The sequence below is a fragment of the Schistocerca cancellata genome, chromosome 2 (genome assembly GCF_023864275.1).
Source record: "Schistocerca cancellata isolate TAMUIC-IGC-003103 chromosome 2, iqSchCanc2.1, whole genome shotgun sequence".
NCBI lineage: Eukaryota > Metazoa > Arthropoda > Insecta > Orthoptera > Acrididae > Schistocerca > Schistocerca cancellata.
In genome coordinates, this window is record NC_064627.1 from 42,918,025 (window position 1) to 42,934,360 (window position 16,336).

The 16,336-nt window shown below is 43.9% G+C and overlaps 1 protein-coding gene across 1 annotated transcript in view; it reads right to left on the reverse strand.

Moving 5' to 3' along the window:
* Positions 1-16,336, reverse strand: part of LOC126150544 (gustatory receptor for sugar taste 64e-like) — a 173,860-nt gene that overhangs the window by 73,546 nt on the left and 83,978 nt on the right. The window contains exon 6 of the mRNA XM_049915883.1: positions 13,504-13,658. Coding sequence (XP_049771840.1) covers positions 13,504-13,658 — 155 coding nt within the window. The remainder of the gene's footprint in view (positions 1-13,503; positions 13,659-16,336) is intronic.

Genomic DNA, 16,336 nt, shown 5'->3' on the forward strand with positions numbered 1-16,336 from the left:
TGTCCAAACTCAGTTAATATTTGTATGTGTTATCATCATGGTCCTGCTAATTATGCCTTTCAAGAATGAGTCTGGTAACCGCATGCTGCTTAGTATGTATCTCAATGCATTATTATTATTATTATTATTATTATTATTATTATTATCATCATCGTTATTTTATCAATGGGATTGTGGAAACATCACATCTGTTACCGTTAGGAAAACAGTGTATTTCGTAACTGAACATTGCTCAATTAGTAGTGTCAAGATGAATCATGCAGAACAATATCACTCAGAGGGATAATGCACATTAGGTGGAACAGCATGCAGGACTCATGGCGTATTTATACTGTATGCACTGTCCACCAGACAGGGAATAGTTCAAAAAATGGCTCTGATCACTATGGGACTTAACATCTGAGGTCATCAGTCCCCTAGACTTAGCACTACTTAAACCTAACTAACCTAAGGACATCACACACATCCTGTGACTGTAGTAGCAGCACGGTTCCAGACTGAAGCGCCTAGAATCACTTGGCCAGGGACTAGTTGCAAACGGAGAAACGCGTCCATGACAGACTCCAATGTACATGCGTACATGTATCAAATTTTCTCATTGTAAACCTCTAAACCAGTGTGGCAGCCGTGTGGCATACAAAACTGATGACTATGTGAATATGCTTCTGGCTGTTGCCACTCATGAATATGCTGCTAGATATCCTCGTCGATGCCATCCAGACAAAAATGTGTTTTGTCATCTGGAGCTGCACCTTTGGGAGTCATGTTGTCTCCTTCCACCATCGAGTGACAGTGGTTGTCCACGGACTTGCTGTACTCGAGCAACTGAGGAAGCTATTCTGTAGGTGATACACGAACAACCTCAGCAAAGAAGACGTAGTGTACCAAGGGAGCTGCGTCTCTCAGAATGCACAATCGTTAGCGTGCTGCACGAGTATGGGCTGCACCCCTATCATTATGCTTTTACACAGCACCACCACCCTGCAGATCGCCATCAGCGGATGCAGTTCTGTGAATGGTTCGAACAACAACAATAAGCCAACAATGACTTCCTGAACACCGTGGCGTGGTCGAATGAAGCAGCATTCACTCGTGAGCGTGCCTCCTGTAGTGTCACCGCCAGACACCACAGTTGCTAGGTGGTAGCATTTAAATAGGCCGCGGTCCGGTAGTATACGTCGGACCCGCGTGTCGCCACTGTCAGTGATTGCAGACCGAGCGCCGCCACACGGCAGGTCTAGAGAGACGTCCTAGCACTCGCCCCAGTTAGACAGCCGACTTTGCTAGAGATGGTTCACTGACAAATTACGCTCTCATTTGCCGAGACGATAGTTAGCGTAGCCTTCAGCTACGTCATTTGCTACGACCTAGCAAGGTGCCATTATCATTTGCTATTTATCTTGTGATGCATGTACCGTCAGACCGATGTTCACCAATTATGGATTAAAGTTAAGTATTCCATCAGCTACGTACTTTATTTGCCAGTCTCAATCCCTTTAACTGTTCAACACCTCACGCGTGCCTTTCGGCTACCAATCATAGTGGCTTGGCTGTCTTGCCAAGTCACAACACCTCCAATATGCACACATTGGTGTGAGGTTAACCTGCACATCACCCACGACTGTGGATATCAAGTTCACTTTGGTATCAACGTCTGGGCTGGAATGTTCAGCGACAGGTGTTGGGACCCCTACAAGTTGCCTGACTGGTTTACTACATGAAGGTTTAATACATTCCTCTCAACCTCTCAAACTATCTGCCTGAAGATGGAAGATGTTCCACTACATGTTTGGCAGAGGATATAGTTGCAACATGATGGTGCACCTCCACACTCTGAAATTAATGTGCAACCGCATGTGGGCAGTAAATTTCCAGGTAAATGGCTCAGTTGTGGACGTCCAGTTTTATGGCCACCACATTCACCTGACCTAAATCCCCTGGATTTCTTCCTGTGGAAACACCTGAAGGAGCACATGTGCTCTACTCCACCGATGAATGTGGAAGAATTGCTAGCGCGTGTTCATACTGCTCTTGTTATGGTGGACGCAGCTTTGCTGCGGAGAGTCCAGAGTTGTATGATCCGGCTTGTTGCTCAATGTTTGGACGTGCAGGGAGGTCGCTTTGAGCATCTGTTGTTCTGAGGACAACGTATTCTGTTGCGAAGGTCCTGCGGTCATTAATATGGACATTATTATTGTCACTGATTGTTAATGTGCGACATCTGAGCGATCATATTACATGTAGTATAAATGACAATTAGACGTTGTGTTATTGTACTGTGCTATCATCAGTAGCATCTCGAAATTGATATTGTTTTTGTAGTCATTCTGTCCTATGACAGGTCATTTCCTTCAACTGTCTCATTTGTCTAACGACGTATTTGTTATGTTCAGTGTTACAAAATGTTGTAAGTTTAGGATACATGTGGCTTAAGAAGCGGTGTATATTTCAGTATGAAATGTCAGAATGAAATTAGCAAATCAAAAATATGCACCCCCAACCCAGGATCGAATCGTCCACCTCCCGCATTCCACCCCAAAAGTCTCTCCACTGCAGCAACTGTACAGCACGAACAAGATGTGCTGACAGAGGTAGTTACCATACATGTGGTTGCAGTGTTGCCGGATTGCCGCTCTGTAACGTCCTTTTTATACAGGACGTACTCGCCGAACGAAATTTTGTGAGAGACATTTTTTTATCGCTGTCATGCGAGCCCGCGAATTTCGCTTCACCCTGTGTAGTTATTACATATAAGCCTGAAACATTTTAGTATGTTGTCGTGATATAACAGTCGGTTAAAAAGAAAAGAAACGTAGGTTTTATGCATGATGGTGGCTCCAGACGGAAGGAGTTTTAAAAACTTTACATAAATCACTTCTGCTATCAATATGGAGTATTACCAAGAAGGTCTTAGAAATAGAGAACCGACCATAGGAGATAAATACACAGGCCTAAGAATACACGGTTCTGAACTTAAACATTCTATAATGGTAAAGCCGTGTGGTTTTCTTATATATTATTCGTGTGGAATGCAACGTCGTTAATACTTCAATGCAGTCTCTTTCGAAGTACTCTCCTCCACAATTGATACACCGCTCGTATCACCGTCACCACTTCCGGAAGCAGTCTTGGTATGCCTCTTGCTGCATCGCGCGAAGCCGTCTGAGAATTTTCTTTTGTATTGTCCATCATTGCAAAAAAAGTTCGCAGGGGCCAGGCCTGGAGAGTAAGGGAATCACGGAGCACAGTTATTTCGTCTTTTGTGCACATGCGTTACGTGAAGCAAGAGCCATGAACTGTCTCGCCACATTTCAGGCCGTTTCCTTCTCACATTTTCTCGCAGGCATCACAACACGTACCGATAGTACCATCGATTAACAGTTTTTCCCTGTGGCACAAATTCACGATGAACTGATCCTTCAATGACGAACTAATCGTTCAATGCCAAAGAAAACTATCAGCAAGGCTTTAACGTTAGACCTGACCTGACGACCCTTTTTTTGGTCTTGGAGAACTTTTCTCGACCCATTGTGAAGACTGGAGATTGGTCTCAAAAACATAACCGTAGACCCACGTCTCGTCACCAGCTATGATTCTCTTAAGGAACATCTCGTTGTCATTTGCGCGATCCAGAAGCTCTTCACAGACTGCAAGATGAAGGTCTCTCTGGTCTTGACTCATGAGCCATGGGATGAACTAGGCGGCAACACAGTGCATTCCAAGATGATGTGTCAGGATTTCATGACATGATCCAACTGAAATGTTACATTCTTCTGCACTCGCTCGGACAATCAGTCTTCGACTGGCAAGCACAGTTTCGTTGACGTTCCTGACATGAGCGTCGTCAGGTGACGTCGAAGGGCATCCAGGACGAGGGTCATCTTTAACTTCCATCCGACCATTTTTAAACCGTGTGAACCGGGTACGGCTTAAGCACGCATCACCCTAGGCTTCCTGCATCATTTGATGTGACTGTAAATATTTTCGTGAGTTTCACGCAAAATTTAATGCAGACTCGTTGCAACTCTTAAGTCTGCCATACCGCAATTCGCAAACTGTGCAATAGAACGTTCTACTCAATACAGCACTGAAAAATAGCTAGCGGACATACAACCGTGAAACTTCAGGCAGCTACACATTGAACATAGGCGTGTGCAGGGATGCCAAGCGCATTTCTCTCCAGCACGCCATTGGCGCAAAATTACGAATGCTCCGGAATTTTTTGAACATACCTCGTATTTCGAATATCCGACATACATTCACCCCGCAAGTTTTGTATCCCACTCATCAAGCCGAGAAACTTTAATATGGTATACTGCCACCTTCTACACCAAGGAAAAAAACCTAGATTCTTTGTGATATGTGCACTATATAGCTTCCTGGAAGTGTACAGCGCCCACTGTTCACCTCTGATTGCACTTCGTAAATTATACTATACTCGCATCAGTCCGATAATATGATCGTCAGTAACGGAAAACGCATGAAACATCGACGTGTTATGAGGAAATAGACAAATGCACAGCAGTGGAGATTGACATGCGAAAATACACCCTAAAATGCTCTAACGCCATGAACAAAACACAGTTTCTTTTACATACTCGACAACTGCCAAGCAAATATGTACACAGGATTGCAGTACCTCGCAAACTGCTGTCACTAAGAATCAGTACAGTTATGAAACTGAAGACTCGATTTACGGGCAGAGCACTCTGTAAATCGATCCAATCTTTACTTGTCATGGTTGCATGTCTAACACCGGAAATACACTCCTGGAAATTGAAATAAGAACACCGTGAATTCATTGTCCCAGGAAGGGGAAACTTTATTGACACATTCCTGGGGTCAGATACATCACATGATCACACTGACAGAACCACAGGCACATAGACACAGGCAACAGAGCATGCACAATGTCGGCACTAGTACAGTGTATATCCACCTTTCGCAGCAATGCAGGCTGCTATTCTCCCATGGAGACGATCGTAGAGATGCTGGATGTAGTCCTGTGGAACGGCTTGCCATGCCATTTCCACCTGGCGCCTCAGTTGGACCAGCGTTCGTGCTGGACGTGCAGACCGCGTGAGACGACGCTTCATCCAGTCCCAAACATGCTCAATGGGGGACAGATCCGGAGATCTTGCTGGCCAGGGTAGTTGACTTACACCTTCTATAGCACGTTGGGCGGCACGGGATACATGCGGACGTGCATTGTCCTGTTGGAACAGCAAGTTCCCTTGCCGGTCTAGGAATGGTAGAACGATGGGTTCGATGACGGTTTGGATGTACCGTGCACTATTCAGTGTCCCCTCGACGATCACCAGTGGTGTACGGCCAGTGTAGGAGATCGCTCCCCACACCATGATGCCGGGTGTTGGCCCTGTGTGCCTCGGTCGTATGCAGTCCTGATTGTGGCGCTCACCTGCACGGCGCCAAACACGCATACGACCATCATTGGCACCAAGACAGAAGCGACTCTCATCGCTGAAGACGACACGTCTCCATTCGTCCCTCCATTCACGCCTGTCGCGACACCACTGGAGGCGGGCTGCACGATGTTGGGGCGTGAGCGGAAGACGGCCTAACGGTGTGCGGGACCGTAGCCCAGCTTCATGGAGACGGTTGCGAATGGTCCTCGCCGATACCCCAGGAGCAACAGTGTCCCTAATCTGCTGGGAAGTGGCAGTGCGGTCCCCTACGGCACTGCGTACGATCCTACGGTCTTGGCGTGCATCCGTGCTTCGCTGCGGTCCAGTCCCAGGTCGACGGGCACGTGCACCTTCCGCCGACCACTGGCGACAACATCGATGTACTGTGGAGACCTCACGCCCCACGTGTTGAGCAATTCGGCGGTACGTCCACCCGGCCTCCCGCATGCCCACTATACGCCCTCGCTCAAAGTCCGTCAACTGCACATACGGTTCACGTCCACGCTGTCGCGGCATGCTACCAGTGTTAAAGACTGCGATGGAGCTATATGTTTCACAGCTTACAGGAAGCGTCTTGTACTTGAGTCTTTTGCTCATTGTGATTTATTTCTGCAGACCAGAATCAGTATATTACTGCCAGTAGCTGGATCTCTTTGTGTGCTATCAGCTATAAGCAGTAGTCTCTATGAATTGTGCAGTGCACGACAATTATTTGCTGAAAAATATTCATCCATTACCACCTCCTTCCATTCCTTGTGATACAATCCTCTGCTGACTTATTAAACTCCTCTCTGTCCAACACCAACCTTTCGCCAACTTAAGACATTTTCCGCCAAAAATAAATATAGTACCTTCCTCTCCAGCTGCCCAACACAGATGGTGAGGTGCATGTCTTACAACGGGATGTAAGAACTTGAGAGAGAGTAGGCATGGTTTCAATGGGAATTTTGCAGGTATCAGTATCAAAGCACGCGGACTTCTCCGCAGTCATTCGACTGTCCGAGCGGTGGTGCCCTCTGGGTGGCTGTTTTGTGAACTACTATTCAGTATGCGTGGGGGTGCCCTTATGATCGCATGTGTTGCATACAATGCGCGGAGGAAAGTGCTGGTGTTTTCAAATGTAGTGCAGAGAACCCCTGATATATTTGGCACTTTGGTAAGTGTTTTTATTTCGAAATTTAATTACTTGATTTGCAAAACGTGTGTGCAATTCCTGTGTGTTTGTGTGTGTGTGTGTGTGTGTCGCATTATGACACACTGTTTATGATTGGTGGTTTTTAACAACAATTTCGCAGTGAGACATTTACCGACAGTTGTGGTAGCGTGTATTGAACAATGATCTGTTTATGTGTGTGTGTGTGTGTGTGTGTGTTTGTGTGTGAAGCACCATGGATGTAGGATAATCGTCAGTGTGTCAGAGAGAAATTTGTAGGGTGTGTCAGATGCTGTAGGGTAACACCCACAGACCGGTACAGGAGGAATGCCGCATTCAGACCTCATACAGCCAGTGGTTCTGGTGCAAAGAATTTATGGGAGATGGACATGCAACTGCCAGCATGGTCAGTGCATGTGTGGGCCTCTGCCGACCAGAGCACGTGCGACGACACGATGTTCCAGCCAGTGCAGTTCCCAGCACCCTTTTGGCCAGTGGGTGGCATGATTGGAAAGTGGTTTTTCCTTCCCCAGGTATTGGTAGCAGTGAGTGTTTTATGTGAGCTTTTTCCCTTCAAATTGTAATATTCACCATGGTCAATCAATCTGGTGATTATTCCCACAAAATATCCAAATGAGCTGTAGCACTTAATCAAAAGTGCAGCATTTCCAGACAATCAATGGGTTGCATGACTGATGTGGGTTGCGAGATTGATGCGGTGAGGATATTGACCTAACTGCACCAGTATCCACCAATAGGATGTGAGGTGATACCATGTGAATGGAGGTACCGTAATTGAGCTATAACCAACCAATTTTTTATATAATAATTGGTGCAGGGTTTCTGGAAAGAGAGGGAGGGATACTGGAGGTTATTATGTCCATTGACACTGACTGCAATTTGGTGTCACGAGATCCTTCATCACCAGCGTCTCACCACAGACTGAGTTTTTTCCTACCAATTTCCAGGTTGGGTGGGGAGGAAGTCGGGGAGGGGAAGCGAGGGGAGGACTGGGGGATTTTCTGGGAGGGCAAAAGAAGTTTAGAAGTTAACTGGGAAGGAGTGATAAGAAAATGTGTCCCATTTCCCAAAGTGGTGAAGAGGAGGAGGAGGAGAGGGAGGGGGAGGGATGGAGGGTTTCTCAGATCGATAGTTTATCCCCAGAAAGTCATAAATCAACCTCTTAGCAGATCAATATTTTACCACTAGAACAGTGGAGTTTCTGACATTCCTAAAACGGCAGAAAGGGGCAATTTTGACTCCACATAAAATATTTTAATGTTTGACTTAAACATGTACTTTTTTTAGTGTTGGTTAATCCATACTTTATTTGTAGTAATCATAACAATTATTTACAATCATAAATAATAATTACTAATTTATTTGAACAACAATGAATCATACAAGTTTATTGTTGCTACTGCTAACACATTTCTTAACTATAGATTTTACTTTATGAATATTCATACAACCTCCTAGACACACTTTGTAAATTTGGTCCATTTTACTCTAAGATATGTTTTACAAACAACTCTGTATTACTTTTCACTCAAGTGATTTGAAGCTGCTAGATGCGCTTAGCAAAGGTGATTTCTGTTTTATGCACACATTTTCTGCACACGGCTTTGTGGCACTTTACACAGTTTTCGCTGGTCTTGTTGTCTTTGCAGAGGTTGATTTGGCACTTGCTCCTCTTTCTAGGTGATTTCAGTCCCATATCCCCTTCCTTTGTCTGATGTTCTTGCTCTTTCAATCGCTTGAGTTCATTTGCCGGTTGAAGTATGAACTTCTTCCTTTCCATTTTCTTGTTCATTAGTATGTTATAGATGACCCATGCATTTATTGCCGCCATGTGTAGTATGTTGTAGGAGACATGCAGTGGCCATCTCCTACATGCAATATTTGTAGTATATTTACAGGTCATTTGATCAACCACGTCCACCCCGTACTTTGTCGCATTGTAGAACGTTACGGTTTCAGTTTTTTTTTTTCTTTCCTTGTTTATTGCTACTTCAGCATGCAACATACTCTGAAGAATGACATTTTTATTCTTCTTTCCTTGGTGTACAGTAAAAGTGCTGTCTGTGTTGCCACTATTGTGTAGTATTGTGGTGGAGTGTATTTCAGCATTCGGCTTCCATACTTCGTTGGAGAGTTCACGCCGGATGTTGTTCATTGTAACAACAAATAAAGTTTTCTTTTCATTGAGTTTTTTAGCAAGTTGAAGAGATGTAACAAAGTCAACTGTAGTCACATTTCTTCCTTGATTTACAAATGACTCCTTGAGATGCAGAACGATGTACTCTCCAAGCGGTTGTTTCTTTATTTGCGTGTCCTCTATGGCAAAGTATCGAAAAGCATTACATATATACTTTGTCCTTACATCAACAGCCAACCCAGAATTTGAGACCATATTTGTCTGGTTTGTTGGACATGAATTGAGTAAACCTGCATCTTGCTTTGCTTGGTAGCAGTTGCTCATCAATGGTTATATTTTCTTCAGGGTGCTAAGTGCGAATACTGTTTTCAATTAACCATCCCCAAATTTCGGGTACAAGAATGAATTTTTTGGCTGACAGGTGTTCATCCAGGTTGATTTTTCATCAAAACAGAGAAATCTGAGAAGCTTCTGAAATCTGCCCCTTGGCATAATGTCCTTTATAAAAGCAGGCGCCCATGAGTGCGACCAGAGATCATCTGCAGACATATCTTTTGTGCACACTAGACCCCAAATATACATGATGGCTATCAGTTTCTCCAGTTCTTCAAGTGACACAGTCCAGTCATTGTTTTTTAGTACTTTTCAAGCATATGATCTTGTGACTTTCTTCATGAGACATAGCATTGCTTCATGAAAAATAAGACGGAGGCACTGGTGACAGAGCTGTCTAGTCGTTGGCAAGCATAAGCTGTGGGAGCACCTCTCTCCTTCAGAACATTCACAGCTGACCACCTTCCAGAAGATGAATGATTTCCACACTGTTCCATCCCTTGCCATCGCCTTAGTAGACGCTTCCAACTGTACCTGCTGTGGTGAAAGAGGTGATGATTGACGCTTATCAGTATCTGAATCCCCTTTCACTAATCGCCCCTCGTTCACAATGTCTTCATCTTGTGTCAGGTACATATGTAACGTCCCCTTAGAAAAATTAATGAATTACTTTGCTGGAAAACCCTTTACGTTATTTGATTTTCAAACAGCTGAGCAGAACTGAACGTACTCAGACATTTCGCTCTTTACTTTTTCTGATCAACACTAAACTGACACACAATATTTCTAGCGCAACACAATCTGACTTTCAAAAATCCCTACAAAAGAATGGCCCTGACTAACATTAATCGATATGTTTCACAAATCACTTACCTCACAAAAATCTTCGTTACTCGAACTACTGCAACACTGCGAGCGCCACTACTGCCAGCTAAATAAAAGATTCTAACTACTGAAGGAACTAACTATTGATAGGTGTAGTTAGCAAATGAAAGATTTTGATAAAGAAAAAAACAATGTATTTTCCTTGGCGTTACCAAGTTCATGACATCCAGTCTTACAAATGTACTCTCTCTGATGGACACACGTCCAGATCATCCGCTCTCAAAACTCCGCCATCTCACTCCCCACATCCACCACTGCTGGCGGCTCACCTCCAACTGCGCAACTCTACGCGCTGTGAAGAGCCATCTGCCCAACACTACAATAGCAAATTCCAACAATGCCACCCAGCCACAGACTGCACAGCCAGTGATTTTCATACAGAGCGCTATGTGGCGGTGGCGTTACCAATATAAGAACCTAAACAGCCTACTTACACATAATCATCATCTTCATCAGTGAAGTCAATTTCCGAGTCAATGGAGGAATTCTCTAAGAGATGTAACAGTTCTTCATCAGAATGTCCACGCTGACGATACATATTCGAAAGCGTGTTTCACGAACAAAGACTGCCTGAGTGACACAACAGGACTGGGAAAAAATGGTTCAAATGGCACTGAGCACTATGGGACTTAACTTCTAAGGTCATCAGTCCCCTAGAACTTAGAACTACTTAAACCTAACTAACCTAAGGACATCACAAACATCCATGTCCGAGGCAGGATTCGAACCTGCGACCGTAGCGGCCGCGCGGTTCCAGACTGTAGCGCCTTTAACCGCTTGGCCACCACGGCCTGCAAACAGGACTGAAATGTACACATGCCAAGTAGCAACAATGAGGACCAACTGCTCTGCGTTACTGCTCACTGTTGCCATTGTTTTGTTGGATAATTTACTTTTATTCAGAAGAGAAATTATAGTGTGGTAAAATTGACACCTTCCGCCGTTATAGGTATACTGAATGAAATGCCGAAGAAAATTAAAATATTTTGTAAATACTAAAACATCTTCAGAAAGAGGAGAAAAAATTAGAAAAATTCACATAATTTCATTAACGAAGTAAATAAATTGGATATGACAATGAACGAAAAACGTATGACAGGAGTCATTTTAACCCCTTCCGCCGTTCTAGTGTCAAGAGGACGGGAGGGGGAGGGGTGGTTTAATTGATCAATTTCATTAATTAGTATACCAATTTGATTTCAGAAGTGCACCAGAACCCATTTCATCCCACTAACATTCGTGACTGACCCGAATAGAGTGCTAATTATTTGCACGGGTCAACTAGTTGTATTTCTATATCTCCATAGGCTTTTATCTTTTATTTTCCATAACGGAATTATTCGCAATAAATCAGCAAACAAGAGAATAATGTCAGTCTTACAAACAGCAGCTAATGGGAACTCGATTTTTAACTCGATTGTGACCTCTAAAATCTTCTGGCCTGGAGCTGAACCAAAAGTGTGAAATCGCAGAATATGGTCTCAGAATATTATCAAATGTTATTCGTGACATAGATCTACTTACATTGGTAAATGGAATAAGAGTCCAGTTAAGCGACACATATTACTCGAGTGCAAGACAAGAGGTATATTCATTTGCATTGTTTTTCTGTCTTTCGATTGAGACTGTTGCTGCACAAATGTATGGCGGCCAAATTTGGCTCCCCTAATATTCTGTTGCTAGCTGTCTGGGTGACAAATATCAGAATATTAGTTTGAATTGCAGTTTGCGAGTACTCCGCGTGGCGCCCGCAGCCAGACTGCAACAACACCTAAGGTTCAGTGCCAAATTTACCACTTGGCGGCTTCTCTTGCCCCATTACCGTATGAAAATGCCAATTTTTTACAAATGTACTTCACGGGAGATAAATAACTGACGGTAGATCAAAGATGTGACTCTGAAGCAGGAGCAATGCCTGCTGTAGTACTGTACCTTCAAAAAAGGTTCACGTACACAGCGAGATCATTTGTTTTATAAACGTAGCTTTCAAACATCCTCGACTCTTCATTTAAACCTAGACTCTAGCAATAAACAAAGAAAAAATTAGTAATGTTAGTGACGTGACGAAATGGCGTAATACGTACCCTAATACAAATATAAAAAATATAAGTTCCATTTTATACTTAGAAAGCTGAGCTTCTGTTCATGACTGTTTATTATATCTCTTACTCAGACAGAACTACGAGTTTCCTCTGAATCCACAGGAAAGTACAGGGCGTAATTCGCTGCGGATGTATATAAAATATGTGCACAAATATATACAACTCGTAAGTTATAGCTGACATTCATACACCAAATGCGAGATTTTCAACTATTAGTCCTATAGAAAAAAAACACGTCCTTTTTGTTGGAAATTTAATATAGTTATATTTTGTACTAGGATGCGTTTCCGCTGGGGGTCACCGTTTTCGAGGTATTCGAGAAAAACGTACAAAAGTGATCTTCAAACGCACCCCCAATTCCACACGCAGCCCTCACCAGGTAGGATTTCTAGAAAGTTGTTCAAAGTACTCCCTCCTACCACTGTGTGAATATTTACCACAGCGCGAATTATTTCCCACATTCGACCTGCTTTGGTCTTCATTCACTGTTGCTACTACGCCACCACTTTAGCCGAGCACTTACAAATTGTAAACTTGACGTCTGTGTAAATTTTAGCTAACAATTTTGTGAATTTTAAGAGCATAAAAAAACAATTATATCGTTGTATTCGTCACACCATCCGATTACGATACTACTGTCCGAGTAAGCGTTAAGTTTGTATCGAATTATCAACGTAATTAGTTTTAGTGGAAAGTTTATAAAAGTTGTTTTTCCTTCATTACCTTCAGGGGCACATTTAAGTTAATAATGTTAACGAAATAGCACATTGTACTGGTGACGTATTAGCCCAACTAACAGAGACCAAAAAAGGTCGAATTGTTCATGTAGTCAGAAATTTTTGAACAGTGGTAGGAGTGTCATGAACAACGTCCTACAAATCCTGGCACTTGAGGAATGAGTATGGAAAGGAAGAGGTTCTGAAGGTCACTTTTGTATGTTTCCTTGACTAATTCGAACATCGTAGTCTCCAGTACAAAATTTAACCACATTAAATTTTCTAAAAGAAGGTCCGGTTCGTTTTCTTTCTGCACTACTAATAGTTCGCGCATAGCGAGGAACAGAGTACAAAAATCTCGCACATGGTTTATGAAGTCCACCTAAACATTGTGGGTTGCATAAAAAGACATCGGTAGGGGCGGCTGAATCAGCCTGTATGTGAGATGCTTATGTGGGCGAAGCCACGGGCAAAAAGCTAGTCGTCAGAACATTTAGTAAAGTTAACCACAGAGGGATTTTCCATGCTAATTTTTTGTACTTTCTATATGGGGTAACAACATACACTACTTTGAACTGGAACGTGACTTTAGGCGCTGTACCTGATCACGTGACCCGCTAGGGCTGGGCTTATGGTTCGCTTTGTTGAGTAATGTTCGTTTTGCTGTGTTACAGTTTACACATATGAATCTGGTACTAGCAGTTCGGCCAGCCGATCGCTGTAAACTTACTTCATGCTGTGGAGGAACTGGAGGCAGACGAAGTAGAGGTTGGTGGCGAAGGAGAGCAGCACGATCTTGTTGACGTGCCTGTCGACCGTCTTGGTGAGCTGCGCCAGGCTGTTGTAGTCCAGCCGCAGCTGCCGCCACTCGCGCTCGCCCACCACCTGGCAGTGAGACATCGACCAGTCACTAAAACTGCCTCATTCTACTGCTGTACTGCGCGGTAGCTGCGTGCGGCGAAGAAGAAGGATGGCGGGGCGATGCGCAGTAGAGTTGGGCAACACGATTCTTTTTCCCGATTCGATTCCTACGATTCAATCTCACATTGCGAATCGATTCCTACGATTCGTTCACGATTCATTCTAGTCTGCGATGGCACGATTCTTACGGAATGCAAAAAGTTCTACATCTTACTCACAGATGGCAGGACATGTCCGAAATTGTCAATGGGGTTAGAATCGAACTGTGTCATGATAATATATGCCATAAATAGTTTATTTATGAGTAAACATGAAAATGACGTTACAAGTGTGATTCTCGATTTATACGTCACGTTTGATTTGATTGCATCTATTGTTTTATTTCAGTATGCCAGGAAAGAGGAGTCGATTTGTGCGAAAGGTGGTGCAAAATTACGTGGTATGCCAGTTTGGTTGTGTGGCTTGAACGTATCCAACTACGGACATCTGTTTTATAGTAACAAAATCTAGCAGTGAGGCAGACTTGATTTGGCTCATATCATCCTATGTTTTTCTGTGCTAAGATGTCTTTCCAAGTCCACATCACTCTTGCAATTCATAACGCAGCTGACAGCCCTTCCACAAGGCAAATTTAGGTTAACTTTAATTTCATCTGAATACAAAGCATAGGTATTTTGCTTTTAATTTGTCTGAGAACATGCCGCAGTCACTACTATTTACGTGAGAAGACGACATACTTCTAAACAGTAGGATTCAATCGTATACAGCGAAATTACTTCACTAAAATTTAATATGAATCTGAACACGATAACATTCGAAAACTCGAACTTGAAATTATTAATTAAAAAGCTTTTGTTTAAAGATAAACTTAAAAATCAAAATCGGTATCTAAATATAAAATTTTATCCAAACTGTTAAAGCCGTTCCCAAGAAACACGAAATTCGCGCCCGCATCTCGTGGTCGTGCGGTAGCGTTCTCGCTTCCCACGCCCGGGTTCCCGGGTTCGATTCCTGGCGGGGTCAGGGATTTTCTCTGCCTCGTGATGGCTGGGTGTTGTGTGCTGTCCTTAGGTTAGTTAGGTTTAAGTAGTTCTAAGTTCTAGGGGACTTATGACCACAGCAGTTGAGTCCCATAGTGCTCAGAGCCATTTGAACCATTTGAACGAAATTCGCGTTTTTATATAAAAAATTATTTTGTGTAAAATCGCGTGCTGTAAGGAAAGACACCTATATACAGATAAACATAAAAACCAAAACTTTAACAACATTCAATATGTACTAACAAAGATTTACGAGATGGCGTTATAAAAACATGTGAAATAGCTTTTTTATAATATAAAATTGCGTTTTTACGAATGGAGCTATGTAGGATATATATATTGCAAAATTGACTTTTTACGAAAAAATAGAACTATGTAGGTGAACTCAAAAAGCAAAAACCAGTCTAAATACAAAATTTCATCCAAATCGTTAGGGCCGTTTTCGAGATACGCGAAATATAATACATAATCGTGTGTATAGAAGGTGTGTGTGTTTTGCATTGCATCTGCAACAAATAAAGAAGTACGATTTATTCATCATACTTGGATTTCTTGATTTTGATCGTCAGTATTGGGAGCTGTGTTCTCGCTGTATATACACTCCTGGAAATTGAAATAAGAACACCGTGAATTCATTGTCCCAGGAAGGGGAAACTTTATTGACACATTCCTGGGGTCAGATACATCACATGATCACACTGACAGAACCACAGGCACATAGACACAGGCAACAGAGCATGCACAATGTCGGCACTAGTACAGCGTATATCCACCTTTCGCAGCAATGCAGGCTGCTATTCTCCCATGGAGACGATCGTAGAGATGCTGGATGTAGTCCTGTGGAACGGCTTGCCATGCCATTTCCACCTGGCGCCTCAGTTGGACCAGCGTTCGTGCTGAACGTGCAGACCGCGTGAGACGACGCTTCATCCAGTCCCAAACATGCTCAATGGGGGACAGATCCGGAGATCTTGCTGGCCAGGGTAGTTGACTTACACCTTCTAGAGCACGTTGGGTGGCACGGGATACATGCGGACGTGCATTGTCCTGTTGGAACAGCAAGTTCCCTTGCCGGTCTAGGAATGGTAGAACGATGGGTTCGATGACGGTTTGGATGTACCGTGCACTATTCAGTGTCCCCTCGACGATCACCAGTGGTGTACGGCCAGTGTAGGAGATCGCTCCCCACACCATGATGCCGGGTGTTGGCCCTGTGTGCCTCGGTCGTATGCAGTCCTGATTGTGGCGCTCACCTGCACGGCGCCAAACACGCATACGACCATCATTGGCACCAAGGCAGAAGCGACTCTCATCGCTGAAGACGACACGTCTCCATTCGTCCCTCCATTCACGCCTGTCGCGACACCACTGGAGGCGGGCTGCACGATGTTGGGGCGTGAGCGGACGACGGCCTAACGGTGTGCGGGACCGTAGCCCAGCTTCATGGAGACGGTTGCGAATGGTCCTCGCCGATACCCCAGGAGCAACAGTGTCCCTAATTTGCTGGGAAGTGGCGGTGCGGTCCCCTACGGCACTGCGTAGGATCCTATGGTCTTGGCGTGCATCCGTGCGTCGCTGCGGTCCGGTCCCAGGTCGACGGGC